General features: G+C 58.3%; 4 protein-coding genes across 6 annotated transcripts in view; 3 read left to right on the top strand and 1 right to left on the bottom strand.

Annotated features, from left to right (window-relative positions):
• Nucleotides 1-3053, top strand: part of PTGDS (prostaglandin D2 synthase) — a 16971-nt gene extending 13918 nt beyond the window's left edge. The window contains exons 2-7 of the mRNA XM_026457500.2: nucleotides 109-424; nucleotides 515-591; nucleotides 1235-1351; nucleotides 1470-1571; nucleotides 2119-2141; nucleotides 2884-3053. Coding sequence (XP_026313285.2) covers nucleotides 109-424; nucleotides 515-591; nucleotides 1235-1351; nucleotides 1470-1571; nucleotides 2119-2141 — 635 coding nt within the window. The 3' untranslated portion in view covers nucleotides 2884-3053. The remainder of the gene's footprint in view (nucleotides 1-108; nucleotides 425-514; nucleotides 592-1234; nucleotides 1352-1469; nucleotides 1572-2118; nucleotides 2142-2883) is intronic.
• A 1174-nt stretch (nucleotides 3054-4227) lies between these two features.
• On the top strand, nucleotides 4228-7047 carry LCNL1 (lipocalin like 1). The gene is made up of 3 exons (XM_023227613.2): nucleotides 4228-4351; nucleotides 4900-5033; nucleotides 5600-7047. The coding sequence occupies exons 1-3, from the start codon at nucleotides 4235-4237 to the stop codon at nucleotides 5646-5648; spliced, it is 300 nt and encodes a 99-aa protein (XP_023083381.1). The 5' UTR covers nucleotides 4228-4234; the 3' UTR covers nucleotides 5649-7047.
• Nucleotides 7048-12921: 5874 nt separating this feature from the next.
• Nucleotides 12922-14621, top strand: PAXX (PAXX non-homologous end joining factor). Its single transcript, XM_023227711.2, has 7 exons — nucleotides 12922-13184; nucleotides 13263-13323; nucleotides 13558-13607; nucleotides 13685-13875; nucleotides 13975-14043; nucleotides 14210-14294; nucleotides 14396-14621. The coding sequence occupies exons 1-7, from the start codon at nucleotides 13066-13068 to the stop codon at nucleotides 14433-14435; spliced, it is 615 nt and encodes a 204-aa protein (XP_023083479.2). The 5' UTR covers nucleotides 12922-13065; the 3' UTR covers nucleotides 14436-14621.
• Nucleotides 14622-15261: 640 nt separating this feature from the next.
• On the bottom strand, nucleotides 15262-17195 carry CLIC3 (chloride intracellular channel 3). Of its 3 annotated transcripts, XM_023227710.2 has the most exons (6): nucleotides 17147-17195; nucleotides 16274-16383; nucleotides 16063-16188; nucleotides 15807-15913; nucleotides 15552-15727; nucleotides 15262-15466 (listed from the first exon to the last, which is right to left on the bottom strand). In XM_023227710.2, exons 1-6 carry the CDS (start codon nucleotides 17177-17179, stop codon nucleotides 15308-15310), a joined length of 711 nt encoding a protein of 236 aa, XP_023083478.1. In that variant the 5' UTR covers nucleotides 17180-17195; the 3' UTR covers nucleotides 15262-15307. The 3 variants fall into 3 exon arrangements, with proteins under 3 accessions (XP_023083478.1, XP_023083477.2, XP_026313308.1); XM_023227709.3 differs by lacking the exon at nucleotides 17147-17195 and having other exon boundaries at nucleotides 16274-16598; XM_026457523.1 differs by having other exon boundaries at nucleotides 15266-15466; nucleotides 15552-15913; nucleotides 17147-17186.
• Nucleotides 17196-25722: the final 8527 nt, after the last annotated feature.

Genomic DNA, 25722 nt, shown 5'->3' with positions numbered 1-25722 from the left:
GGGGCCAGCTCCTGAAGCGGGGTCGTGAGGGGCGCGAGGGGCGAGGTCAGCTCCTGGGGCGGGGGCGTGAGGGGCGGGGTCAGCTCCTGGGGAGGGAGTGAGGAGCAGGGCCAGCTCCTGGGGCGGGGCATGAGGGGCGGGGCCAGTTCCTGGGGCGGGGCGTGATTGAGCGTGGGGGCGGGGCCGAGTTGGAGACGAGCGGGAGGGGCAGAGGCGCCTCCACGGGTCGGCACCAGTGGGTCCGGAGGGTCCTGGCAGACGCGGCTGGGGGTCGCTTGCTGCAGTTCCTGGGGCGCTGGTTCAGCGCGGGCCTCGCCTCCAACTCGAGCTGGCTCCGGGAGAAGAAGGCGGCGCTGTCCATGTGCAAGTCGGTGGTGGCCCCTGCCGCGGATGGTGGCTTCAACCTGACCTCCACCTTCCTCAGGTGGGACAGCGGGCAGGTGGGCTGCTGGGACGGAGAGGTCCAGGAGCACCCTCGGGCCTAACCCCTGACCCCGAGGTCACCCACCTACAGGAAAAACCAGTGTGAGACCCGAACCATGCTGCTGCAGCCCGCGGGGTCCCTCGGCTCCTACAGCTACCAGAGTCCCCGTGAGTGGGGCCTCCACTAGCTCCCTGAGCCCAGCCTGGGGGCGACACATGCGGGCGACTCTGGGCCAGCCCCCTGCCGCGGAGATCCATGGGGTGGGGGGTGATGGCTGCCCCACCAGCGTCAGAGGCCAAGGCCAGGCCTGGGCATGACTGCCCATGCACAAGTGTTGGGGACAGAGAGACCTTTCCTCCAGGGGTTTGGATCCTCTCTGGAGCCCACCAGTGTCTTGCCAGGCCCCTCCCCTGCCCTCTGGAGCTTTCCCCACATAAGCAGCCCCCCAAGGCCCCTCCACATGCCTCCTCCCAGTTCTCCTCCCCAGAACCCAGGGGTTTCCTCACTCCCACCTGGGGAATGGCTCCCACAGGGAAACCTCTTCACTTCCGGTTCTGGCAGCGAGTTCTGCGGCTGCACCAGGAATCCTGGTTTTCTGAGCCCGGCTGCCCCAGATTCTGGTTTAGGGACAGAGTTCACAGGCTGTGCAGGTGGGAGCAGGGCACTGACTGGAGAGCAGCCGGGTGGCGGAGAACCCCGGCCAGCCGAGGGCCTGAGTGCCCCCACAGCCCACAGGTGCACCTCTTCCCTGAAGCGGAGGTGAGGTTTGTGGGGCTGAGTCCGCAACAGGGTCGTTTCTTGGGTTCCCAGACTGGGGCAGCACCTACTCTGTGTCAGTGGTGGAGACCGACTACGACCACTATGCACTGCTGTACAGCCAGGGCAGCAAGGGCCCCGGCGAGGACTTCCGCATGGCCACCCTCTACAGTACGTGCCCACCAATGCCGCCCGCACACAGGCATGACCAGAGGGGGCTCCCCAAGACCCAGGGCAGGGCATACACCATCCCCCCGCTGAGGCCAGCTCCGTCTCCACTCTGTCCCAGGCCGAACCCAGACCCCCAGGGCTGAGTTAAAGGAGAAATTTACCGCCTTCTGCAAGGCCCAGGGCTTCACAGAGGATACCATTGTCTTCCTGCCCCAAACCGGTAAGGGGTCCTAATCTGATGGGTAGAGGATTAAGGTCAGATTAGAGGCAGGCAGGCAGTCTCCTGACAGGGAGAGGCAGAGGGAAGGAGGTGGCCCGGCCCTGCTTGAGGCCTGGGCCAGGGACAGAGGGTGTGAGTGTTCGAGTCAGAGCCTCCCTCCTGCAGCCCCTTCATGAGGAGCCCCCTCCATGGGGGACATGGAGACCAGGAGCCCACTCTGTGCCAGGCCCCAGCAGCTCCCAGGATGTGGGGCTCCAGCCTGGTGGGGAGCATAGGATAGAGGGTGCCTACGGGGGATGCAGGAGGATCAACCATACTGCGCTCAGGCACAGCCTCCTGGGGCGGACAGCCTGCTCTCGGCAGAGGTGAAGAAAGACCCTGTCTTTGTTTTGAGGGGCCAGGGGAGAGGTGGGAGGTGATGGGGGGTCTGTGCAGTTTGGGGGCTCAGTCAAGACGAGCTCTGTATTAGGGGAGGGACAGGAAGCCCAGTGGGAAAATTGGCCTAAGTCTGGGGTTCTGACGACAGCCCCGGCTTCTTTCTTGGCAGATAAGTGCATGACGGAACAATAGGTGAGCCACTCCATTCGTTCATTCATTCATTCATTCAACACACATCCACCCAACCCACTTTGCGATGGATCAGGGCCCCAGGACAGCCTGGTGCTGCAGACCCATCCTTCCTGATGGCTGCCGTCATCCAGGGCTGGGCAGGAGACACAGGGGCTGCCCACACTGAAGAGTGCACAGGTGTAAGGCTCGGAAGGAAAACCCGTCCCAGTGGCTGGAATAGGGCTGACCCCTGAAGGCTCACGATTGGGGGGTGCAGGTGTGAGGCCCCAGGCAGACAAGGCCAAAGGGCTATATCACAGGGGCCATGTGGCAGCGAGGGCATCTGGCACCTGGGATAGGGGTAAACCAGGGTGGGGGAGATGGGATGGGAGGGGACAGGGGATGGAAGGGGAAGTCCGAGGACGCAACATGGATGCCGTGGGAGAGCTCAGGAGGGCGGGCTTGGGGCGGATTCACCCACCACCCCCAGGAGAGAGGCCTAGGCTGCAGCTGGAGTCTGTGGATCCTGGGGCTGGGAAGGGTGGAGTCTGTGGATCCTGGGGCTGGGAAGGGTGGAGTCTGTAGACCCTGGGGCAGTGGGGATCCGAGCCCCAGCGGTGGATCTTGCTCTCTCAGCGAGGCTCAGCGGGGCTGGGGACAGAGAAAAGTCCCCCTACCCTGCACCTGCTCTATCCAACTGGAGTGGGGATGGGCTGGGGAAGACTGCAGTCCTCCATCCTTGGCTTTCGGTTGCACCCCCCAGGACTCGCCAGGGCTGAAGCTGGGACCCCGGCCAGCCAGGTGACCCCTGCGATCTGGATGTCTCCACTCTGTTCCTTCCCCGAGCCCCTGCCCCAGCTCCCCGCCAAAGCACCCCTGCCCCCTCGGGCTTCATCCTGGCTCTGCGGAATAAACTCCGGAAGCAAGTCAGTAGGCTGGCTCCTGGCTGTCTGTGCTGTCATCACCAGTCCTGGTCCTGGCCTTGGCCACCTGGACCTCCTGCTCTATCAGATCTCAGCCTGAGGTCAACAAAGGAACAGACCTTCTAGTGTTTGCTCCCAGTGGGGTCTTGAGTCAGGACAGCTAGGAGGGGGTGTCCGTCACTGTCTCCCACCCAGCGCACACAGTCGTGTGACCCTGCCCCACAGCCCCACACGTCCAGCCATACCCCCTCAGCTGCCACTGCCACCAGGCTGGTGCTGAGCTGGGGAGGTCAGTGACTCATCTAATCCCTTAGGCAGGTACCCTGCACCCCAACCCCACCCTGTCACCCCCTCAGCAGGAAAGGCCTGAGGCTCAAGGCCCCAGAGGAGCTTTGGACCTGTTGGGTGTCTTGGGGTGTGGGATTAACGCACTGAGATTGGGCAGAGATGAGGGTTTCAGGGGACGAAAAAGGAACATTTGTTTGAAACACGCCAGAATGTCTCCACCCTCCATCAGGACAGACTGACAGAGTGGGCTGGGGACAGGACACCCCACATCCCTTCTGGCTCCCTGAACACCCCCTGCCCTCTGACCTGGGCCGCCAGATCACAGCCTTGTTCCCTCGCCAGAGCCCTGGCACCACGGGCACACCATGCCCCGCTGGTGTCCTGCCCAACCCTGCTCCCTCCCCGATTCCCACCCAGGCAGACTTTCTCAGGTACACAATGTGCAAGACTCACTGTGACCTGCCCACCAGGCCCCCCTGAGCAGGCCCTGCAGAGGCACCAACCTTTTTGAGGGTCAGAGGTGAGGGTGAGCTTCTGGGTGGCCTTCCCGGAGAAGGGGGCTTAGGGCTGTGCCTGAGCTCAAGGTAGTGGAGATCCAACATCCCAGAGGGGCTGCAGAAGGCCAGAGAGGCAGGATGGGGTGAGCTGCAGGCCCCCTAGCCCAGAGACCCATCAGAACTACCCTCAGCTGCCAGGCATCCGGCCCCACCCCGGAGGAAAGGCAAGGCATGGCTGGGGTTGGGTGGAGGGAGCCAGGCCAGAGCACTGCAGCGTGCAGCTCGATCAGAAGCCTGTCACAGTGGGTGCAGTCCCAGGCCAGCCACCCCAGGGCACCTCGGGGGCATAAAGCCTACAGAGGAGCCACCTCAGCTCTGTCCTGCTCCCGTGTCCCAAGGAGACGCCATGCCACCTTGCTGCACGATGCTTCGGGCTCTGCTGATCAGTTCCCTCCTTGTCCTGCTCTGGGTGTCCCCAGGCCAGGCCCAGGTCCCCATCCAGGCCAACTTTGATGCTAGCCAGGTGCGCCCAGCCCTGTTTCCTCCTCCTCTCCAATGAGTCCTCCCAGCTTTGGTGCTGCACCCCAGGTCTCTGTCCACACTGTCTTTGATCCAGGCTCAGCAGGGCTGGGGCCATGGGAAACCCCCCACCACACCTGCTCCATGTGACTGGGGTAGGGGTTGACTGGGGAAGACTGCAGGCCTCCATCCTAGCTTTTCGGTTGCATCCCCCATCACTCCCCAGGGCCCAAAACTGGGACAAGTTGCAGCTGCCTGCCCCTCACTGTCCCCCACCCACCCCACATAGACCTGTGACCTTGCCACAGCCCCACCCATCCAGCCGTACCCCCTGGGTGCCAGCTGCAGACAGGCCGGTGCTGGGCTGGTGGAGGCCAGTTGCTCATCTGCTGAGGCCCCCCTCTCTCAGTTCTGCATCAGGGTGGAGGTGTGTACAGCAGCCCCTGTCTTGGCCAGGAAGCAGCTGTGTCAGGACACAACGTGGTGGGCTCAGGCCCCTCCCTGGGCTCAGGCGGCCTCCCAGCCTTCCCTGCACTTGCCCTGCGGTTCCAGGGCACCTGGTACATGGTCAGGGTGGTGTCAGATGACCAGGACTTCCTGGACTCCAAGGACACCATGAAGATGCCTGTGGTCTTAGTGACCCCCTTGGAGAACAGTGACCTGGCCCTCAAGTTTGGATATCCCATGTAAGTGACCCCACGAGCCCATCAGACTCAGCCTCAGATGAGGCCAGATGAAGGTCCAGAGGGACCACGGTGTCCCCAGCACATCAGGGTCAGACCACGGGTCCTCAAGGGCTCCGTGCTGCAGAGCTCCGGATGGCAGCCTCACGGGGTCCAGAGGGACCCAGGCCCTGGAGGAAGCCTGAGGCCTGGTGTTGAGAAAAGTGCATGTCTGTGTGTGTGTATTACTGTATGTGGCTGTGTCTCTGTGTGTCTATTTCTGCGTGTGTGTGTGTGTGTGTCTTCTGTGTAGCTATGTATCTCTGTGTGTGTCTCTGTGTGTGTATCGCTGTATGCGTCTGTGTGTCTGTGTATCTGTTTCTGAGTGTGTCTATCTCTGCATGTCTTTTATGTGAGTGTGTGTGTATCTGTGTGTGTCTGTCAGTGTATCTGTGTGTGTATCTCTGTGTGTGTGCATGTGTGTATGTGTGCGTCTTCTATGTGTCTGTGTCTGGAAGGGGGACCTGGAGACCCTGCATTCTAGACTGTGTGCCCATGAGCAGGTACTTAATACACCCCCCCACCCGCAGCAGGAGCGTCCCCACCTCTAAGGTCATCCTAAAGTCCCATGTTCTCTAAGGATTGTGAAGGTGAACAGGGGACCCTGGGCTCAGAGACAGCAAGGTAGGCTCTGGGCCTGGGCGCTGGGCAGGGGTGGCCACTCAGGGGACTGGGGCTCCTCCTCCCCAGGTCCGATGGCGGGTGCCAGGAAATGGGCACAACCTTCACCAAGGGTGCTGTAGGGGGCAATTCAGCAACCCAGGTAAGGTGGGGTGGCAGGCAGGGCTGTGGGGTGGGGACCCTGGGGGTTGTTCGGGCTGCTGGGTTGGCACCTGGGGCCAGGGCATGAGGGGTGCCACGCTGGGGGGATGTGCCCTGGGCCTGGGGTCACCGGCTCTGGCTCCTCCAGCCATGGCGCTGACTGATATCCGAGTGGCCTTCTCCAACTACCAGCACTTTGCCTTGCTGTACTTGGAGACGCGGAAAGGGGGCCTGCAGAACCAGTGACTACAGCTCTACGGTGGGCGGGCTGCGGGGCGGAGGCCCAGACACCCTCCAGCCTGGGGTCTGGAATGTCCCCCCTGTGCCTGCACCAGTGCCTTCTGCACGGGGAAGGCGGGGAAGGCGGAACCGCTGGCTCCCGGTGTCTGTGACCGCGGGTCCCGGCCTCTCCCCGCCCCTCTCACCCCTCCCTGCCCCTCTCGCCCTCTCTTCGCCCCTCCAACCCCTTCCCCTTAGCTCACCCGCCCTCCCCACCTTCAGCTCCAGCCCCGGAGCTGTTTCCGGAAGGCGCCCAGAAGATGCAGCTACTGGCGCCCCAAGTGGGCCTGAGCCCCAGCCAGGGCGTCCTGCTGCGGAAGTTGGGTGAGCGGTGCCCGCAGGCCTGCTGGGAGGGCCAGGGTCCGGGTCACACCCCTGCTGGGAGGGCCAGGCCCTAGTCATTCCACTGATTTCAGATTCGGGACAGAAGTGCTGGGGGCAGACCCAGCCTGTCCCGGTCGGGGGAGGGTGAGACAGGGCAGTGTTCCCAGGAGGAGATCCCGTTGGGGCAGGTCGGGGGCCTCCGTCCCAAGGAAGAGGGCGCCAGGGGGGCGCCTCAGGCCCACTCTCTCTGCAGATCAGTGTGCGGGCGCGCTCTCCCGGGTGAGTAGACCACGGCCATGTGGAGCCACGGACGATGGGCCCTCCTAGGGCCGTGGGCTGCACCGTGGGGCCCTCTACCTTCGGGACAGCTGGGGGCGAGAGCCGGCGTGATGGGGCATCCGGGCGGATCCGAGCGGCAGCAGCCTGGGGAACCACGGGGCTGCGCGTCGGGAGGGGCGGAGGCAAGGGACGCCCCCCACCTGCTCCTTGTTTTGCGGTGAGGGGTCCAGCCCCTGAGTGCCTGCAGGGGTCAGCTGCTCCGTGCGCCCAGCCCTCCCCAAAAAGCCCCTCTCTCCACACCTTGGCCCCAAGCGCAATAAACCCCCTGAGTGCCTATGGCACTGTGCGTTTCTTGGAGGGAGGGAGGGGTGGCGGGGCCGGCCAGGTACATGGGCGCCCTGGGAAAGAGGCCGGGTCACCCCCTGCTGCCTGTCTGGGCAGGCATTGGCTCGGGAGGGACCGAGCCTCGGCTCCGCAGCAGGGAGGTTCCTCAGGGCGGGCCCCAGCCCCAGCTCTGGGACTTTTCTACCTCTGCAGGGACCCAGACCCCCAGACTGGAGGCGCCGGGAGGGCGGGACACGGACACCAGGCAGCTGCGCGCCCCAGGCTCCAGCGGACACCGCCGCGGGTCGTGGCCTTCAGGGTCCTCCCAGGCGACCGGCCGGCTCAGTGTCGGCGGCTTCCATCCCCAGGCTCCCCGCCGGGTCACCCAGTTCCCCCCGCCCCTGACTCCGGGCTCCAGGTCCCGCCCCACAGGCCTGGCTGTTCCGGAGACCAAGGAAGCACCCCCAACCTTGACCCAGGGACTGCCCACCGAGAGTGGAGGGCAAGGAGGAGGACAGGAGGTGCTGCATAACATTCTGCCCTGCCTTGAGTCTATGTAGGACAGTATTGTCTTTTACAGACAAGTCTTGAAGAATTTGAAGGAAAATAGCCTACTGGCTGTAATGTACCTAGTTCAGCAAAATAATAATAAAAATAGTAATAATACTGGTTGCAAATTTGTCAACGTTTTGATAGTTGTTTAATCTGGATGATGGGTCTATGGGGCGCAGTATGCTATGATTTCTGCTTCTTAGTTGGTCAGAATTTTTTTTTTTTTTTTTTTTTTTTTTTTTTTGTTTGTTGCTTTTTTTTTTTTTCCCCCATGGGGGGGGGCGGGGGAGGGATCTCGGCTCACTGCAACCTCCACCTCCCAGGTTCAAGTGATTCTCCTGTCTCAGCCTCCCAAGTAGCTGGGATTACAGGTGACCACCACCATGCCCAACTAGAGACGGGGTTTTGCCATGTTGGCCAGGCTGGTCTCAAACTCCTGACCTCAAGTGATCCACCCACCTTGGCCTCCCAAAGTGCTGGGATTACAGGCGTGAGCCACCAGGCCCAGCTCAGAAAATTTTTTATTAAAAAACACCACTCGGGCTGGGTGCAGTGGCTCACGCCTGTAATCCCAGCACTTTGGGAGACCGAGGCAGGAAGATCATGAGGTCAGGAGATGGAGACCATACTGACTAACACGATGAAACCCCGTCTCTACTAAAAATACAAAAAATTAGCCGGGCGTGGTGGTGGGCGCCTGTAGTCCCAGCTACTCGGGAGGCTGAGGCAGGAGAATGGTGTGAACCCCGGAGGCAGAGCGTGCAGTGAGCTGAGTCACGCCATTGCACTCTAGCCTGGGCGACAGAGCGAGACTCCACCTCAAAAATAAAAACAAAAACAAAAACAAACAAAAAACAAAAAAAAACAGAAAACACCACTCGGCTGAGCACAGTGGCTCTGCATCCCCACTGCATCCCCAGGAAGATTCCGAGCCAGGACATGCAGGCTGCCCTCCACAGCCTCAGGGATGCCTTTTCCTTCCTTCCAGGGTGGGGCAGCCTCTGGGGGTGGCTGTGGGTCCAGTTGTGGTCAGCCCCCAATGCCTTGCAGTTCAGCCCTGGATGCATCGAGTCCCTCGCCTCCCACGCTCAGCCCGTTCTCCACCCAGAAGCCCAGGGGATGGATTCACAAGACGTGTCAGATCAGGCCCCCCTGCTCAACAACGCACAGTGGGTCCCATTGCACTGAGTAAAGGCCTAAGTCTTGATGGTGGCCAGCAAGGTCTTCTCTTTTAGGCTTTCCTCTGACCCACCGTCCACGCCTCTCTCTCCACCCTGCTGCCAGCCCCTTGCGTGTCTCAGGGCCTTTGCCCAGGTCACCCCTGCCCAGACTGCCCTTCTCCCAGAGCCACTCAGCCCACTCACTTCCGTCTCTGAAGTCTTGCTCAGATACCTCCCTTGGTTCTTGACCTCTGCTACCCCGAACCTTGACTGGCCCCCACTCCCCTAGTCGTTCTCCGTACCTTTTGCTCCTCTTTTTGGCCCAGCTTCCAGGTGCTCTATGCCTTGGGTGCCAGGTCAGCCCTTTCCCTCCCCTGTTCTGCCTCCGTCACCGACTCCAAGTGTGTGTGTGCGGACTTCGTAGTCCCTCCCCTTCTGTTTGCAAAGCTCCACTAACCTTGTATCTCATACACTGTATTAATGTATCCTGCGTTGAAAATTGCTCCCACGGTCGGGTGCAGTGGCTCACGCCTGTAATCCCAGCGCTTTGGGAGGCCAAGGCGGGCGGATCACCTCAGGTCGGGAGTTCAAGACCAGCCTGACCAATATGGAGAAACCACGTCTCTACTACAAAATACAAAAATTAGCCAGGTGTGGTGGTGGGCATCTGTAGTCCCAGTTACTCAGGAGGCTGAGGCAAGAGAATCATTTGAACCCGGCAGACGGGGGTTGTGGTGAGCTGAGGTAGCACCACTGCACTCTAGCCTGGGCAACAAGAGCAAAACTCCATCTCAAAAAAAAAAAAAAAAGTATTGCAGAGAAGGACGTGGAAGCCAATGCAAAAGCTGCCAGTAGCTGAAGCTGGCCCGATGTGAGCCACTAAACAGGACATGACACTAGGGTGTATGTGAGCCACTAAACAGGACATGACACTAGGGTGTGAGCCAAAGCATAAAATAAACACCTGACCTAGCCTGAGGCTAGTTAAATGAAGGTTTTGCAGTTTTCTTGTCATGTTTTGTAACTAATCTTTGTTTCTGGTCTTGTGTGAGCCAAAGCGTAAAATAAACACACAGACCCAGCCTGAGGCTAGTTAAATGAAGGTTTTGCAGTTTTCTTGTCATGTTTTGTAACTAATCTTTATTTCTGGTCTTGTGTTAGTTCCTACGGCTGCCACAAATTATCACAAACTTGTAGCTTGAAGCCAGAGTCCAAAATCAGTTTACTAGGGTCGAGGTATCAGCCGGGCTGCGCTCCCTCTGAGGGTTCAAGGGTAGAATCCTTCCTCGCCTCTTCTAGCTTCTTTGTCTTCTCTTTTGTTGTTGTTGTGGTTGTTGTTGAGACAGAGGCTTGCTCTGATGTCCAGGCCAGAGTACTATGGCACAATCAGCTCACTGAAGCCTTGAACTCCTGGGCTCAAGCAGTCCTCCTGCCTCAGCCTCCTAAGTAGCTGGGACTACAGGCATGCATCACTATGCCTGGCTAATGTTTTCTTTTAAGAGATGGGTCTTGCTGTCTTGCCCAGGCTGGCCTTGAACTCCTGGCCTCAAGCAATCCTCTCACTCCAACCTCCCAAAGCACTGGGATTACAGACCTGAGCCACCGGGCCTGGCCTCTTCTGGCCTCTGATAGCAGCCTGTAATCCTTGGCTTGTGGCTGCATTGCTCCAGTTCCTCCCTCCATGCCACACTGCCTTCTTTTCTGTCTCAAGGCTTCCTCTGCCTGAATTTTATAAGGTCCTTGAGATGACACTGAGGGCCTCCCTGGGTAATCCAGGATAATCGCCCCATCTCAAGGGCACATCTGCAAAGACCCCTTTCTTTTCTTTCCTTTTTTTGGGGGGGAGGGGGACAGGATCTCACTCTGTTGCCCAGGCTGGAATGCAGTGCCCAGCCTTTTCCATAAACAACAGCATTCACAGGTCCCAAGGATTAGGGCCTGATATCTAGGGCCTACTACAGCCAGCATCTCAGAGTTTACATGACAAAGGAGAGGCCCCCCAATCCTCTCCGAATCTGCCCCACCCCAGTCATCTTGGGGATGAATCTCCCCGTTCCCCTCTTCCCAAATGCCGGGGCCATCCTTGATCGTTCTTTGCCTCCTCCTCTCTCCACCTCCACTCCGAGCTCATGGTCCACCCCTCTCCCCCACCTCTGCAGCTTCCTGTCCTCTCTCCTTACAGCACAGAATACGGACTTCACACACATAAGTCAGACGTGCCACTTCCCATCCACCCCTGCTTAAACCTCCAACAGCCGCCACTCCCCCTTCATTCAGTCATTCACAATGTTTATTCAGTGTCTGTACGTGCTAGGCATCGTGTAAGTGCTGAAAAGACAGATACACTGGCAGTAAAACAGACAGAAATCCCTGTCCTCATGGACCTCCTGGGGTGATGGACAATAAGCAGGATAAATAAGTGACCTCCTGGTCACTTACTGCAGAGTGACAGGTTACCCCAAATGCAGCCGCTTAACCCAGCAGGAGTGCATTATCTCCCAGTGTCAGCAGGGCAGGACTCTGGGCCTCTGGCACAAAGTTTCAGGAGGCTGTGGTCAAGCTGCTGGCCGATGATGTGGTCTCATAGTAAGGCTCAGCTGGGGCGTCAGCTTCCCAGCTCCCTTGCTGGCCATCGGCATCCCCTTAGGACTGCCTCTTGTCACACCCAGCAATTCAAGAGCAATTTTGTCCTATTCTGGTTGCCAGAAGGAAGTTGTTAATTAAGTCCAGCCCAAGGCGAGGGGAGTGCAGAAAGGTCTAAACCTAGGAGAGTTTAACAGGGGGCTAACTGCCAGAATCAAGCAAGCCAAAGTGTACTTTCTACAGTGAGAAGAGTGAAAAATAAGAAAACGACAGGAGAGCGGGATGTGAGAGCTGGGCATCGTGCTGAAATGTCAGAACACCACCAGGGAAGGTCTCGCTGAAGTGACTTTTGAGGAAAGACCCAAAGGAAGCATGTGAATCTGGGGAAAGGGTGTGCCAGGCAGAAACAGCAGCATGTGCAGAGGCCCAGGGTGCAGGAGCCAGGACTGGGAGTGAACTGGGAAGCAGGAGGAGGTGAGGCAGGCTTGCTGTGGGAGCACTCCCATACAGAAGCATAGCCTACAAGCCCACTGACCCTCCCCACAGCACCATGCTGCCAACCTGGCCTTCTTGCCAAGCCTTGAACAGAACTGTTCTTTATGTGGCCAGGCCTCTGCGTGGGATCTCCCTGTCCCTGGTGGGAGCCATCCTCTTCCTCCTGTCCTCATAGCACCCGCTGCAGTTTCTCCTGGCGCTCGGCCCTGCCTGAGAGTGTGGTGTCTCTCCTACTGGATCCTACAAGCTCCAGGGAGTCAGAGACCTTGTCTGTTGATTGATGTCCAGGCCTAGGACAACACGCACGTAGGAGCTGGAGTAATACCATGGACAGGACAGAGAGCGCAGAAGTCTTCCTCCCTGGGGATCGCTCTGTACTGTGACTTCTTTTTTTGTTTGTTTGAGACGGAGTCTCACTCTGTTACCCAGGCTGGAGTGCAGTGGCGCGATCTCGGCTCACTGCAACCTCCACTTCCCTGGTTCAAGCAATTCCTCTGCCTCACAGGCGTGCACCACCACACCGGGCTAATTTTTATGTATTTGTAGTAGAGAGGGGATTTCACCATGTTGGCCAGACTGGTGTCGAACTCCTGAACTCTGGCAATCTGCTCGCCTCGGCCTCCCAAAGTGCTGGGATTACAGGCGTGAGTCACCTTGCCGGGCCAACCATAACTTCTTACAGTTAGGGTTAGGAGGCTTCCCATTGGTGTGTGAAGACGATGGGAGGGCGGGGCTCCAGGACGTGCCCGCAGCGCCACGGAGGGAACCCGGGCTCCGCTAGACATGGAGCCGGGGCGGGGGCGGGAGGGGGCGAGGTTCGAGTGGGACTGCTCGCGGGCGCGAGGGCCAGAGCCCAGGATCCCGCCGCGAAGCCCACGGCCGGCGAGGTCAGCGCTAGGAGCAGGGCCTCTGGATCCCTGACCGAGGACGCCCTGCTCCGGCCCGCCCCGCGCACTAAACCCGGCCTCTAGTTGCCTGAAGCCCGCGCAGGTACCGGGTCCTCCCGGCCCGGCCTGTGCCTTTAGCTCCGCCCCTAACCCCACCCCTAACCCCGCCTCCACCTAAAGACCCCGCCCCCAGCCAGACTCCGCCCCGCGCAAGCTCCCTAAACCCGCGACTGGCCTGCACCCGGCTGCGGAAGCCGTTCTTCCGCGCAGGAACCCTGGGCCCGCATAGCTCCGCCCCTCCCGGCGCCCAAGCCCCGCTCCGCCCCGCCGAGTTCCCGCTCACCGGGCGCCATGGATCAGCTGTCGCCGCCACTCTGCACGCTGCCGCCGGGCCCCGAGCCGCCCCGCTTCGTGTGCTACTGCGAAGGGGAGGGAAGCGGGGAGGGGGAAGGCGGCGGCTTCAACCTCTAGTGAGTGGGGGGTCCGCGGGGAGGTAGGGGTGCGGGGAGCTCCGCGGGCGGCCCCGCCTGACAGGCCCTCTCCCCCAGCGTGACCGACGCCGCGGAGCTTTGGAGCACCTGCTTCACGCCGGACAGCCTGGCGGCCCTCGTGGGTAACTGGGCAGGTCTGGGAGCCGCCACACCCCTCCCTGCAGTCCAGATCGTGTTTGGGGTGACCGACATCTGGGATTCCCCAGACAGCTCTGACACCCTCTGCCCGCCCTGTAGCTTAGTCCTCACACTGGCTAGGGGTCCCAAGTGGCTCTGGGGTCGGGCAGGTTTCGGGTGCTCCTAGTGGGTCTCAGGTTCCAGGCAGCTGGTGACAAGCACCTGTGCTCTCTAGAAAGCCCGTTTTGGTCTGAGTGCGGCTGAGGACATCACCCCCCGGTTCAGGTGAGACCCAAGCTGGGAGGAAGGTGGGTGGGGAGGAGGAGGGTCTGTCACAGCTCTCAGCACCTCTCCTCTTCCAGGGCAGCCTGTGAGCAGCAAGCTGTGGCTCTGACCCTGCAGGAGGACAGAGCATCCCTGACCCTTTCAGGGGGCCCCTTGGCACTGGCCTTTGACCTCTCCAAGGTACCAGGCCCAGAGGCAGCCTCCAGACTGCAGGCGCTGACACTGGGCCTGGCAAAACGCGTGTGGAGCCTGGAGCGGCGACTGGCAGGTAGGATTGGGGGTGGGCACCTCATACCTTCACTGGGGTCCCCTGCTCTTGCCCCCACTCCTGGCACTGAGTGGGGTTTCCATGGGCTTTCCTCCCCAGCTGCAGAAGAGACAGCTGCCAGCCCCAGGAAGATTCCCCGGCCTGCAGGGCCTCAGTGCTTCTTACCAGGTAAGGCATGTACGCCTGTGACTCAAGTAGGGCTATGCGCTTTAATCTGGAACTCAGTTTCCCCTGAACAAGCCTCATGCTCCAGAGAGAATGCCTGTCTATTCGGAGAAGGTTGTGGCTGGGATGCTGCCAGGTTCAGGAGCCTCCCCATCCTGTTTTCCCCCAGACCCAGATCCCCAGAGAGGTGGCCCTGGACCTGGGGTCAGGAGGCGGTGTCCGGGAGAGTCACTCATCAACCCTGGGTTCAAGAGGTACCCGCCCACCGGCCCCTTCCTGTACCCAGGGTCCAACCCTGGACCCCACCCCTTTCTCCACACCATAGTGCCATAGTGACACCCTTCTTCCTTCTCAGTAAGAAACCAGCTGGTGGTGTGGACTTTGATGAGACCTGAAGGTGCAGCACAAGTGTGGCCCCACGAGGAGTCTGCCTGTGAGGCGACAGGCAGTCTTCGAGGCCCTCATCAGAGACCCCCCCCAACCACCACCTCCACCTGCCTGTCCTGGGCCAGGACTAAGGCGGCTCCTCAAGTTCCTCCCCTGTCAAATAAACCGCTCCCTTTGTTGGAGGCTCTGGTGGGGCTCTGACTCCTGGCACTAGCCTGGGAAGGGATCAGGGAATGCCCCTGGGCCTGCACTCTAGGTGTGGGGCCACAGGATGTGAACAGATGCTGCAGCATCTCAGCTCCCTGGAGACTTCCTTGCTGGGCTGGAGGGAGGTGAGCACTCTCAGACCGTCCAGCTATTCCAGCCCTGCCAGCCCAGGAGCTGAGAGGGGCCCAGCCAGGCAGGGCCAGGGCTCCCCAAGGCTTAGAACTTTGTTCCCACCCTCCCAGGCCGCACCCAGGCAGGGCACAGAGCCCGGAGGATGCACACAGGAGAAGGCCTGTGCAGACCCTGAGATGCTGTGGAACTGCCCTGCGGGGAGGGGAGTGCCTGCCCCTGGACAGGATTGAGGAATGTACCAGCCCCCATCCACCCGGGGCACCCCGCCCCACCCCAGCCTGACTGGTTTGGGAGCCCAATCCGGTCCTGGAGATCCCTGAGGCCACCGGTTGCAGGAGACCTGGAGTCTGCGCGTTCTTAACATGGAGGATGGGACCCGCCCGACCCCCGGCTCTCCTGCCCCTGTGGTTCTGGGCTATCAGGCTGAGCGTCCCACCCTGGGGTTTGGGGATGGAAAGTGATCACGAGACCCCTCAGATGTCAGGATACCCTCACTCCTGACAAAGAGGCCTTTATTGGGTGACAGACGCGGGATGGGGCGCTAGCGGGGGTGCACGGCGGGCCGGTAGGCCGCCAGGATCTCGGCGCTGTGCGGACATGTGTATTTGAACTCCTTCTCCTGCAGCGCGCTGTCCAGGTAGCGGCGGACGCCACGCAGCTCCGCAGGGATGGGCGCCTGGCGGAAGTGCGCGCACACCGTCTGCGGGCAGGATCGCGGGGCGCGGTCAGGACCTGCCGTTCCCCAGCGCGCCGGGCTTGCCCGCCCGCCCTCCCTCCGCGCTCACGTCGACGATGTGCAGCTTGGGCAGTAGGCTGCAGTCGGCCAGCGTGAGCCGGTCGCCGTCCAGGAAGCGGCGGCGGGACTCGCGCAGCTGCGGCTCCAGCGCCAGCTCGTGCTCCAGGGGCGCGCGCAGGTAGCTGTCCAGCCTGGCGAGGGCGCGCAGCAGCTGCTGGTACAGGGCTAGGGGCGGGCGGCGAGGTGAGGACCCGGCCCAGGACGCCCTCCCACTTGGGCATCCAACCCCCTGTCCCCGCTTCACCTTCGTCCTGCGCGGGCACCGGGTTCTTGATGAACGCGGAGAACTTGTGGAAAACGTTGTTGCCAGCGGTGTTGGACTCCCTGTAACGAGGGGCCAGGCTGGGGAAGCTGCGGGATGAGGGGGTGAGAGATTCCATCAGACTGGGGGCAGCCCCGTCTCGGCCCCACAGTACCCCACAGCGCCTTCCTGGGCTCTGTCCTGCGCACGTCCTCCCTGGGCGCCCCCTCTTCCCCTCCCACCCTGCTCAGGCTCTCACTCGGGTGGCCCCAGCGTCTCCTCCAGAAAGTCCTCTATCTGCAGCGTGTCTGTCTTGGCGTCGCTGTCATAGAGCAGGATGGGCAGCTGCGAGCCCGGGGCGAAGTCCTTTAGCACGTCCGGGGACCTGTGGGCAGCAGCAGGGTGGGAGGAGGCCGGTCCACCAGTGTGTGAGGTGAGGGCAGGCAGGGGTCCCCAGGGTGGCGCCTCACCTGCGCGTGTCCACCGTGGTAAGGGTGAAGGGTACGCCCTTGAGGAGCAGGACCATGAAGAGCCGCTGGCAGGAGGGGCAGTGACCCACACTCTCCCCGTCCTCACTCGCCTGGGTGGGTGGAGCGGCGGGCGGGAGGAGGGGGAGGTCAGGGCTGGGAGCAGACCCAGGCATCCTGCCACCAGGCTGGGCGGGACCTGCCTCCCACTGCCAGCGGGACTGGAGGGATGCCAGAGCTCCAGCTTGGTCAGCGCGACTTCCAAATGCCCAGTAAGGGCCCTTGACTTGGTCCCCAGGACATGGGGAGGGACGCAGAGCTGCTGGGAGCCTTGAGGCCTGAAGCAGGCTTGGCCGCTGGAATCTTATCAGAGCCTGGACAGGCCAGGCCCTGGGCTCAGTCCCCAAAAGCTGGTTGCAGGGGTGGGGTGGGCCCCACAAGCTGTTTTCTGAGTGATTCACACATGAGACTGGGCGCTGTGGCCAGCAGCACACCAGCCCCCACATGCCAGTCCCCGACCTGAGAGCTGATGGGGCTGCCTGGCCCAGCACCCCCAATCCTGGAACACTGACCTTAAGCTCCACCACTGGCAGCTTGGTTGGTACCTCCCCACCAAGGGGCTCTCCTCCAGAAGACTGGGCTGGGCCCAGGAGCCAAGGCTGGGAGCAGGACCAGGGCCGCTGGACCCCTCTCTGGGTGACTTTCTGGGTCCCACTTTACTCAGCCTCTGTAGGGCTGCCCAAGTCCCCTTAGCCACCCACAGGGAGGGGCTCAGACATTACTGGGGAGGCCCACCCCACAGCCTGCCCCAGAAAGCAAAGCCCAGAAGAGCACCCCCTCCCAGACACCCTCCCTGCAGCTCAGTCTGCCCTGCACCTTGACAAACAGCTGGAGCTTGGTCTCCGCCATGGTGGGAGCTGCGCGGTCAGGCCCGGGTGGGGACCTGGGTCGCTCTTTAAGTCTCCCTGTGCGCCCCGCCCTCCCTGGCCAAGGGGCCCGCCCCGTGGAGCCACCTAGGCGGGCAGATGAAGCTGCCCAGCGCACAGAGCCAGCTGCCTGAGCAACACCAGCCTGGCCCCGGGGTATCTGGGCCCGAGGGTGTGACCTCAGGGTGGGGGAATGGTGTGGGGGGCTGCCTTGGACTTGAGTCTGGTGCACACAGATCCACCCACCCGGTGCTGAGTGTACTGGCAGCCAGCGTGGTGGGTGGAGACCAGGGGGCGGGGCACAGGGAGAGCCTACAGGCCAGAAGGGTGCAGGGAGTGTCACCTGGGGAGGGGGTGGCTCTGGGTCCGGACCACCTCCACTGTGAACCCAGCTCAGAACCTGCCCTATGGCTCTTCCTTCGGCAAATACCGCTTATCAGGGCTCCCAGCCCAGAAAACCAGTGGGTGTGGGTGAGCAGGAGAAATGGCCTGCCCAGCCTAGCTTCAGTTCCCCATCTGCAGCACCAGAGCATTGCCAGGGTGGTAAGCCCACCTGGGGGAGCCGCCCCTTCCCAGCTACCAAGCAGTCAGGCAGAGCCCTCCCCGTTCAGGGCGGGGCTCAAATTCCAGACCTGCCCGCAACAGGGCGGGGAGGCCAGCCTGGCTTTGGTGTTTGGCCGGCAGTGCAGGTCTCCACCCCACCTCCCATCCCTCCCACTGGCGCTCAGCGCAGGTTTCTTACCGCCACCCCTTAACCTTTAAAAAGAAGCAGCAGGAGGGGGGTAGAAGCCACAGCCTGCGTGGCTGAGAGAAAGCGGCCAGGGGATGGTGCTGGTCCACAGGTGTGAGCCTGCTCTGAGCTTCCTGGCGTGATTGGAACCCACAGTTCAGTCTGGCCCTTTGGCGTCGCCAACTGTGCCTGTATCCCACCTGGGCCCTGATGCTTTGGGGGGCAGCCCCAGGGAGGTACACCAAGGGGAGACTCCACCCAGACACCCGGGGTGCCCACAGGATTGGCCTGGCCATACCTCCCCCAGGCGGTGTGGTGCCTCACGAGCCTGGACAGGGCAGCTGAGGTGGCACTGCTCACCTGCTCACCTTCTCCCCAGGGCCTTGGTATAGTCCCCACGCCCGTCCCCGGCGGACCGGACTCCAGTGCTGCCCCAGCCAGCCCAGCCTGACATTTCTCTGGATACCATGCCAGTCAGGGCTCCTGGACACACGGAGCCTTGGAAATACCACATGGCTCCCCTATCCTTTGGTGTCCTTGAGCCTCAATTTCCCTCCATCCTGCCTCCACCTCGATTCCAAGACCTAGTATTTTGGCTTTCTCGACACTGTGGTTATAGCTCCATTCGCTGGTTTCCCACATCCCTGGCAGGCAAATGGCCGACCACAGAGGAGCCCCAGGCCCCCAGCCCAGCTCTGCTGCCCGGGTGTCCCGTGTCTTTAACACTGACAGACGCACCCTCACAAACCCACAGGAAAAACGACGGCGCGGACAGAGGCTGTGAACCAGAGGCTCGGAAGGAAAAAGAAAATGCCAAGATACAGGAAGACCGTTCACCTCGCGCCTGTCTCAAGAAACAAACCAAACAAGACTCGGTTCATCGCGGCAGCGGCCCCACTGCGTTCTGTGGGCATGGGCTGTGGACTGTGGAGCGGCAGTGGCCATCCAACACTCCCTTGTGCCCTCGCCCACCTGGGAATCAGCCCAATAGCTTCCTTATTTTTTGGTTTAATCAATTCATTTATTTACTAGAAACAGGGTCCTGCCATGTTGCCCAGGCTAGTCTCTACCTCTTGGGCTCAAGAGACCCGCCTGCCTTGGCCTCCTACAGTGCTGAAGCTACAGGCACGAACCACCACGCCCGGCCGGTTTCTCTGTGAAGGGCAAGTGAGAGCTGGCTGCCCCACTGTGTGGCATGGCCACTGCGGTCTATGAGAGACTGCAGTTGTGTCCAGGGAGAAGGCTGGAAAAGGTGACTCCATGCATGTCCACTGCAGGGAGGGCCTGAGATTAGGTAAATGGCCTGGCTTGTGTCCCCTTACATTTAAATTCTTAGGCTGGAGTCCCAACCCCTAGTGCCTCAGAATGTGACTTTATGTGGGCCGGGCATGGTGACTTATGCCTATAATCCCAGCACTTTGGGAGGCCGAGGGGGGTGGGGGGTGGATCACCTGAGGTCAGGAGTTCGAGACCGGCCTGACCAACATGGTGAAACCCGTCTCTACTAAAAGTACAAAAATTAGCCCAGCATAGTGGCAGGCACCTATAATCCCAGCTACTTGGGAGGCTGAGACAGGAGAATTGTTTGAACCTGGGAGACAGAGTTGCAGTGAGCAGAGATAGTGCCACTACACTCCAGCCTGGGCACCAGAGCAAGACACTGTCTTGGAAAAATAAATAAAGAAAGAAAGAATGTGACCTTATATGGAAACAGGGTCTTTTTAAAATTTTTTTGAGACAGAGTCTCACTCTGTTGCCCAGGCTGGAGTGGAGTGGTGCAATCTCGGCTCACTGCAACTTCTGCCTCCTGGGTTCAAGCAATTCTCCTTCTTCAGACTCTGGAGTAGCTGGGATGACAGGTGCACGTCACCATGCCCAACTTTTTTTTTTCTTATATTTTTAGTAGAGACAGGGTTTTGCCACGTTGGTCAGGCTGGTCTTGAACTCCTGACCTCAGGAGATCTGCCTGCCTCGGCATCCCAAAACCCTGGGATTACAGGTGTGAGCCACCGCACCTGGCTGAAATAGGGTCTTTGTAGAAGTTACCAAGTTAAAATGTGGTGAGTAGGATGTTCCCTAATCCAATATGACTGATGTCAGCATAGAAAGGTGAGTTTGGACACAGACACACAGGGAGGGCCACGTGAAGGTGCAGGTGGAAATCAGGGTGGCACATCTGCAAGCCCGAGAGCCACGCAGATGCTCCCCAAGACCCCCAGGAGGAAGCAGCCCTGCCCGAGCCTCGGTCTCCGTGTCTGGCCTCCAGACTGCTAGGCAGTGAGCTTCTGTTGTTTTTGTTGTTGTTTTAAGATGGAGTCTCACTGTCACCCAGGCTGGAGTGCAGTGGCGCAATCTCGGCTCACTGCAACCTGAGCCGCCCTGACTCAAGTGACTCTCCTGCCCCAGCCTCCTGAGTAGCTGGGATTACAGGCGCCCACCAGCACGCCCGGGTAATTTTTGTATTTTTAGTAGAGACGGGGTTTCACCACGTTGGCCAGGCTGGTCTCAAACTCCTGACCTCAAGTGATCTGCCCGCCTCGGCCTCCCAAAGTCAGTTTCTGATGTTATAAACCCCTCACTTTGTGTTCCTTTGCATGGCAGCACTAGCAAGCTAATAAGTAAAGTGGGGAAAAGCCAGGAAATTGAAGAAAATCAGCATTAGGATCTGCCATTCTGAGTCTCTGCTTGTACAGAGCTGAAAAAAGACGCAAGGAGCCGTCTGTGGGATGACCCCTGACAGGCAGAAACAGACGTTCAATTTTGCTTCCTGTCCGTCCACACTGTTTGCATTTTCTACCACATTTTTGTAATACCACATTTTCTACCACAATTTCGTAATGTTTTGAAGTAAGAACAGCATCACAGCCACTAACCTTAATTAGACCCTGGTCCCCCAGGCCATGGGGTTATCCCTAAACCTCCCGTCCCCTGCAGCCCCTGCCCCTGGTTCACAGAGCCACCGTTAGAGGGGCCCAAGCTGAGGTCCCGGGGCTGCTGCTCTGGGACTGACTGGTGGGTTAGAACTCTGTCCTTCCCCAACACCCCTCCCTACAGGCCCCTTCCAAGGGGCTTTTGTTGTTGTTGTTGTTGTTGTTGTTTGAAACAGGGTTTCACTCTGTCATCCAGGCTGGAGTGCAATGGCATAGTCACAGCTCACCGCAGCCTCCACCTCCTGGGCTCCAGTGATCCTCCTCAGCCTGCACATGGCCACACCCTAGTGATGTTTGAGCAGCTCTGTTCTGAAGGGAGACACACACCTGTTCAGGGAGCCAGAGGGCTGGGGGGGTTGGGTATTGGTGGAAACTTATGCAGAGATTTCTCTGTTCTGTGCATGGAGAGGGCCTCAGGAGCAGTGTGCAGACCAGAACTCAGGTTCTAGTTCCAAAGCCCATCTTCCCTAAAAGGAACCAGGGTTCTGCTATAGACTGAATGTGTCCTCCCCAAAATCTGTTTGTTGAAACCCTGGCCCCTAGGCCAGGCACGGTGGCTCATGCCTGTCATCTCAGCACTTTGGGAGGCCGAGGCGGTGGATCACCTGAGGTTGGGAGTTCCAGATCAGCCCGACCAACATGGAGAAACCCTGTCTCTACTAAAAATACAAAATTAGCCGGGCCTGGTGGTACACTCCTGTAATCCCAGCTACTTGGGAGGCTAAGGCAGGACAATCGCTGGAATCTGGGAGGCGGAGGTTGCAGTGAGCTGAGATCACTCCATTGCCCTCCAGCCTGGGTGACAGAGCAAGACTCTGTTTCAGGGAAAAAAAAAAAAAAGAAGGAGGGGGGGGGGGGGGGGAGGGAGGGGGGGGGGGGGGGGAGGGCAGGAAGAAACCCTGGCTTCTGCAAGGTGATGGTATTAAGAAGTGGGGTCGGCCAGGCATGGTGGCTCATGCCTGTAATCCCAGCACTTTGGGAGGCCAAGGTGGGCAGATCACAAGGTCAGGAGATTGAAACCATCCTGACTAACACGGTGAAACCCTATCTGTACTAAAAATACAAAAAATTAGCCTGGCGTGGTGGTGGGTGCCTGCAGTCCCAGCTACTTGGGAGGCTGAGGCAGGAGAATGCTGTGAACCCAGGAGGCAGAGCTTGCAGTGAGCTGAGACTGTGCCACTGCACCCCAGCCTGGGCGACAGAGACTCTATCTCAAAAAAAAAAAAAGTGGGGTCTTTTGGAAGTGGGTAGGTCACGAAGGTGACACCCTCATGACCAGGATTAACGCCCTCGTAAAAGGGACGCTGGAGAGTTCCCTCGCTCCTTCTGCCACATGAGGAGTCATGGGAAGTCCACAACCCAGAAAAGCCCTCGCCAGAACCCAGCCATGCTGGCGTCCTGATCTCGAACTTTGAGCCTCCAGAACCGTGAGGCATGAATGCCACCCGTCCAGGGTCCTTTGCACAGCATCCCTGTTGGGACCAAGACGGGCTCTGTAGCAGGAGTAGTAGTGGTCTCCTTCCTTATCCCCCACTTTGAGAATTTTCACTAATTAGTGGGAGTTCTCACTTTTATTTTTACTTTCTGAGTCTTTTTGCGAGACAGAACGATAGTGTTTTATGTCATACACTTGTGCTGAAGTTTGCTGATGAATCATGGTAGCTACAAAACCTTTTATCATTTGAAGGAATACGTGTAATACACAGGGGAGCAGCAAGCAACTTTCTATTACCAGTAATATACTTAATGAGGGTTTTAAATTTTTATAGCTGGAAACTATTTTCTAAATGAAGACCTAGGATCAAACCTGTGTTAAACTTGTACAGGCACATGTATCAACTTTGTCACGTCCTCAGCAGGTTAGTTTTGTCACTGGATCTGAAAAGCTTTTTCTTGGCGAGTAACACAGTTTTTTTTAATAACAAGTTTTTAAGAGCCAGATGCTTGAACTTGGGGCATCTGTTTGGGGAAAGAGTTAGTTAAAATTATCTTGAGGCATTAACTCTTTTGCTTCTCAAGGCCATTGGTCTCTTATGTTAGCCTTTTTATAAACATAACACAAAGAAACATCCAGGCTGCCAGCAATGTTTTCAGCCAACTGAGCAAATAGGCTTTTTCTGTTTTTGCTAAAGGAAGAGGTTCTGGTAACTTCTGGTTTATATGTTTAAAGAATGACTGTAGGCCGGGCGCGGTGGCTCAAGCCTGTAATCCCAGCACTTTGGGAGGCCGAGACGGGCGGATCACAAGGTCAGGAGATCGAGACCATCCTGGCTAACACGGTGAAACCCCGTCTCTACTAAAAATACAAAAAACTAGCTGGGCGAGGTGGCAGGCGCCTGTAGTCCCAGCTACTCGGGAGGCTGAGGCAGGAGAATGGCGTAAACCCGGGAGGCGGAGCTTGCAGTGAGCTGAGATCCGGCCACTGCACTCCAGTCCGGGCGACAGAGCAAGACTCTGCCTCAAAAAAAAAAAAAAAAAAAAAAGAATGACTGTAACACTCGGAATTGTTGCTGGGCTGGACGGGTCTGGGTTTCGTAAGTAGTATGTGTACAGTGGGGACACCTTATGTAGATGTTTCTTCTAGCACGGTTATGGGGGATAACAACAACAAAACAATGTACAGCAAGGACAAAAGAGGTCCTTACCTGGGAAAAAGGTTGAATACAGCGACAGAACAATAGGAAAACAGTATTACAGGAAAACTATTAGTCTTAAGATTTTTAGGCTGAGATGGGCGGATCACAAGGTCAGGAGATCGAGACCATCCTGGCTAACGCGGTGAAACCCCGACTCTACTAAAAATACAAAAAACTAGCCGGGCGAGGTGGCGGGCGTCTGTAGTCCCAGCTACTCGGGAGGCTGAGGCAGGAGAATGGCGGGAACCCGGGAGGCGGAGCTTGCAGTGAGCTGAGATCTGGCCATTGCACTCCAGCCTGGGCAACAGAGCGAGATTCTGTCTCAAAAAAAAAAAAAAAAAAAAAAGATTTTTAACTACATTTACTTGCTTGATGAGTCCTCAAGCTTCGGCCGTGCGTAGACAAGTCAGCTTCCGGTGTGCGACTAGAACAGGGCTTGTTGTCTTCTCAAGCTTCAGCCATGCGCAGAGTGGTCAGCCTCCAGAGTGACCAGAGCAGGGCTGTTGTCCTCAGCAGCAGCTTGATCTTGTCTCAGGATCAGCCGGGTTGGATGATCTGTGTCCTGCTGGCTGGTCCGCCTGTCCTGAGCTGCCCGTGTTAGCTGACTGTGGTGGATCCAAGACACAACACCTGCAACTTTAACAGCAGTAGGACTGGACAAGGTTACAGTATAGGACCCATCCTATATGGGTCCTAGAAAAATTAGATTTTTCTAGGCATTTTTTATTTATTTTTTAGGCATTTTTATTTATTTAATTATGAACACTTTGTATGGCTATTTTAAAAACCTGCATTTGCTTTCTTTTTTTTTTTGTTTGTTTTGTTTGAGACAGAGTCTTGCTCTGTCGCCCAGGCTGGAGTGCAGTGGCGTGATCTCCACTCACTGCAAGCTCCGCCTCCCGGGTTCACGCCATTCTCCTGCCTCAGCCTCCCGTGTAGCTGGGACTACAGGCGCCCGCCACCGCGCCCAGCTAATTTTTGTATTTTTAGTAGAGACGGGGTTTCACCGTGTTAGCCAGGATAGTCTCGATCTCCTGACCTTGTGATCCACCCGTCTCGGCTCCCAAAGTGCTGGGATTACAGGCGTGAGCCACCGCGCCTGGCTACATTTGCTTTCTTAAGGTTAATTTCTTTAGTTTCTGGAGGTCACCTTTAATTTGACCTATGATTTGGGGGTGGCCGACCGAACAAAATCTTGTAGGGCAAATACCTAGTTTGTTTGGTGGGGGTGCACCTGACGCAGAGGAGGACCATAAGCAAAAACCTGATTTTATCTTAAATGAGCAAACAAGCACTAGCATGTACCAATAGTCTCCAGCCTGGGGCAGTTCTGTAAAGTCTGTAAGCAAGTTTTCACAAGGTATGGCTCTTTTTACTATTTAAGTTTCTTTTTTTTTTTTTTTTTTTTTTTGAGACGGAGTCTCGCTCTGTCACCCAGGCTGGAGTGCAGTGGCCGGATCTCGGCTCACTGCAAGCTCCGCCTCCCGGGTTTACGCCATTCTCCTGCCTCAGCCTCCCAACTAGCTGGGACTACGGGTGCCCGCCACCTCGCCCGGCTAGTTTTTTGTATTTTTTTAGTAGAGACGGGGTTTCACCGTGTTAGCCAGGATGGTCTCGATCTCCTGACCTTGTGATCCGCCTGTCTCGGCCTCCCAAAGTGCTGGGATTACAGGCTTGAGCCACCGCGCCCGGCCTACTGTTTAAGTTTCTTAAAGAGGGGGTTATTCTCCCCTCGCCCTTTGTAACTCTGTCTAGTGGCTTAGCCTTCAGTGAGAAATTGGAATTCAGATAGGGCAGAATCTTGCTGCTTTTAACTTCTAATGTGACCATGGGCTCTGGGAGCCTAAGAAGGTGCCGGGTCTGCCCTAGTCTTTACATTCTTCAGCTCCTGTCAGTCTGATCAGATCAGTATTTGGTTCCTCCAAGGTGCGGCAGCCCTTGGCCAATGGCCTCTTCGTCTTGCGGCCTTGGCCATTTCCTTTATTGCCTTTTGAACATTTACTCTCCTAGTGTCCTTTCTTTTTGCATCTCGCACATTAATCTCTCTCTTGCCTTGTCCGGCTCTTGAATCCTTGCCTAACTTGACTTCTTTCATTATCTACATTTACGTCCACATCCTCTCACATTGCTAATTTTTTGTTTTTTAACACTTACTCTTTTTCTTTCTCTTTTGCTCTTTCCCAGTTTTGTTTCTTGGTTACAGTTAACATACACCTCAATGGCCACTTTC

Source organism: Piliocolobus tephrosceles, chromosome 14 (genome assembly GCF_002776525.5).
Source record: "Piliocolobus tephrosceles isolate RC106 chromosome 14, ASM277652v3, whole genome shotgun sequence".
Lineage (NCBI taxonomy): Eukaryota > Metazoa > Chordata > Mammalia > Primates > Cercopithecidae > Piliocolobus > Piliocolobus tephrosceles.
Note: the sequence above shows the minus strand (reverse complement) of the source record. Positions and strands in the feature narration are given on the sequence as shown.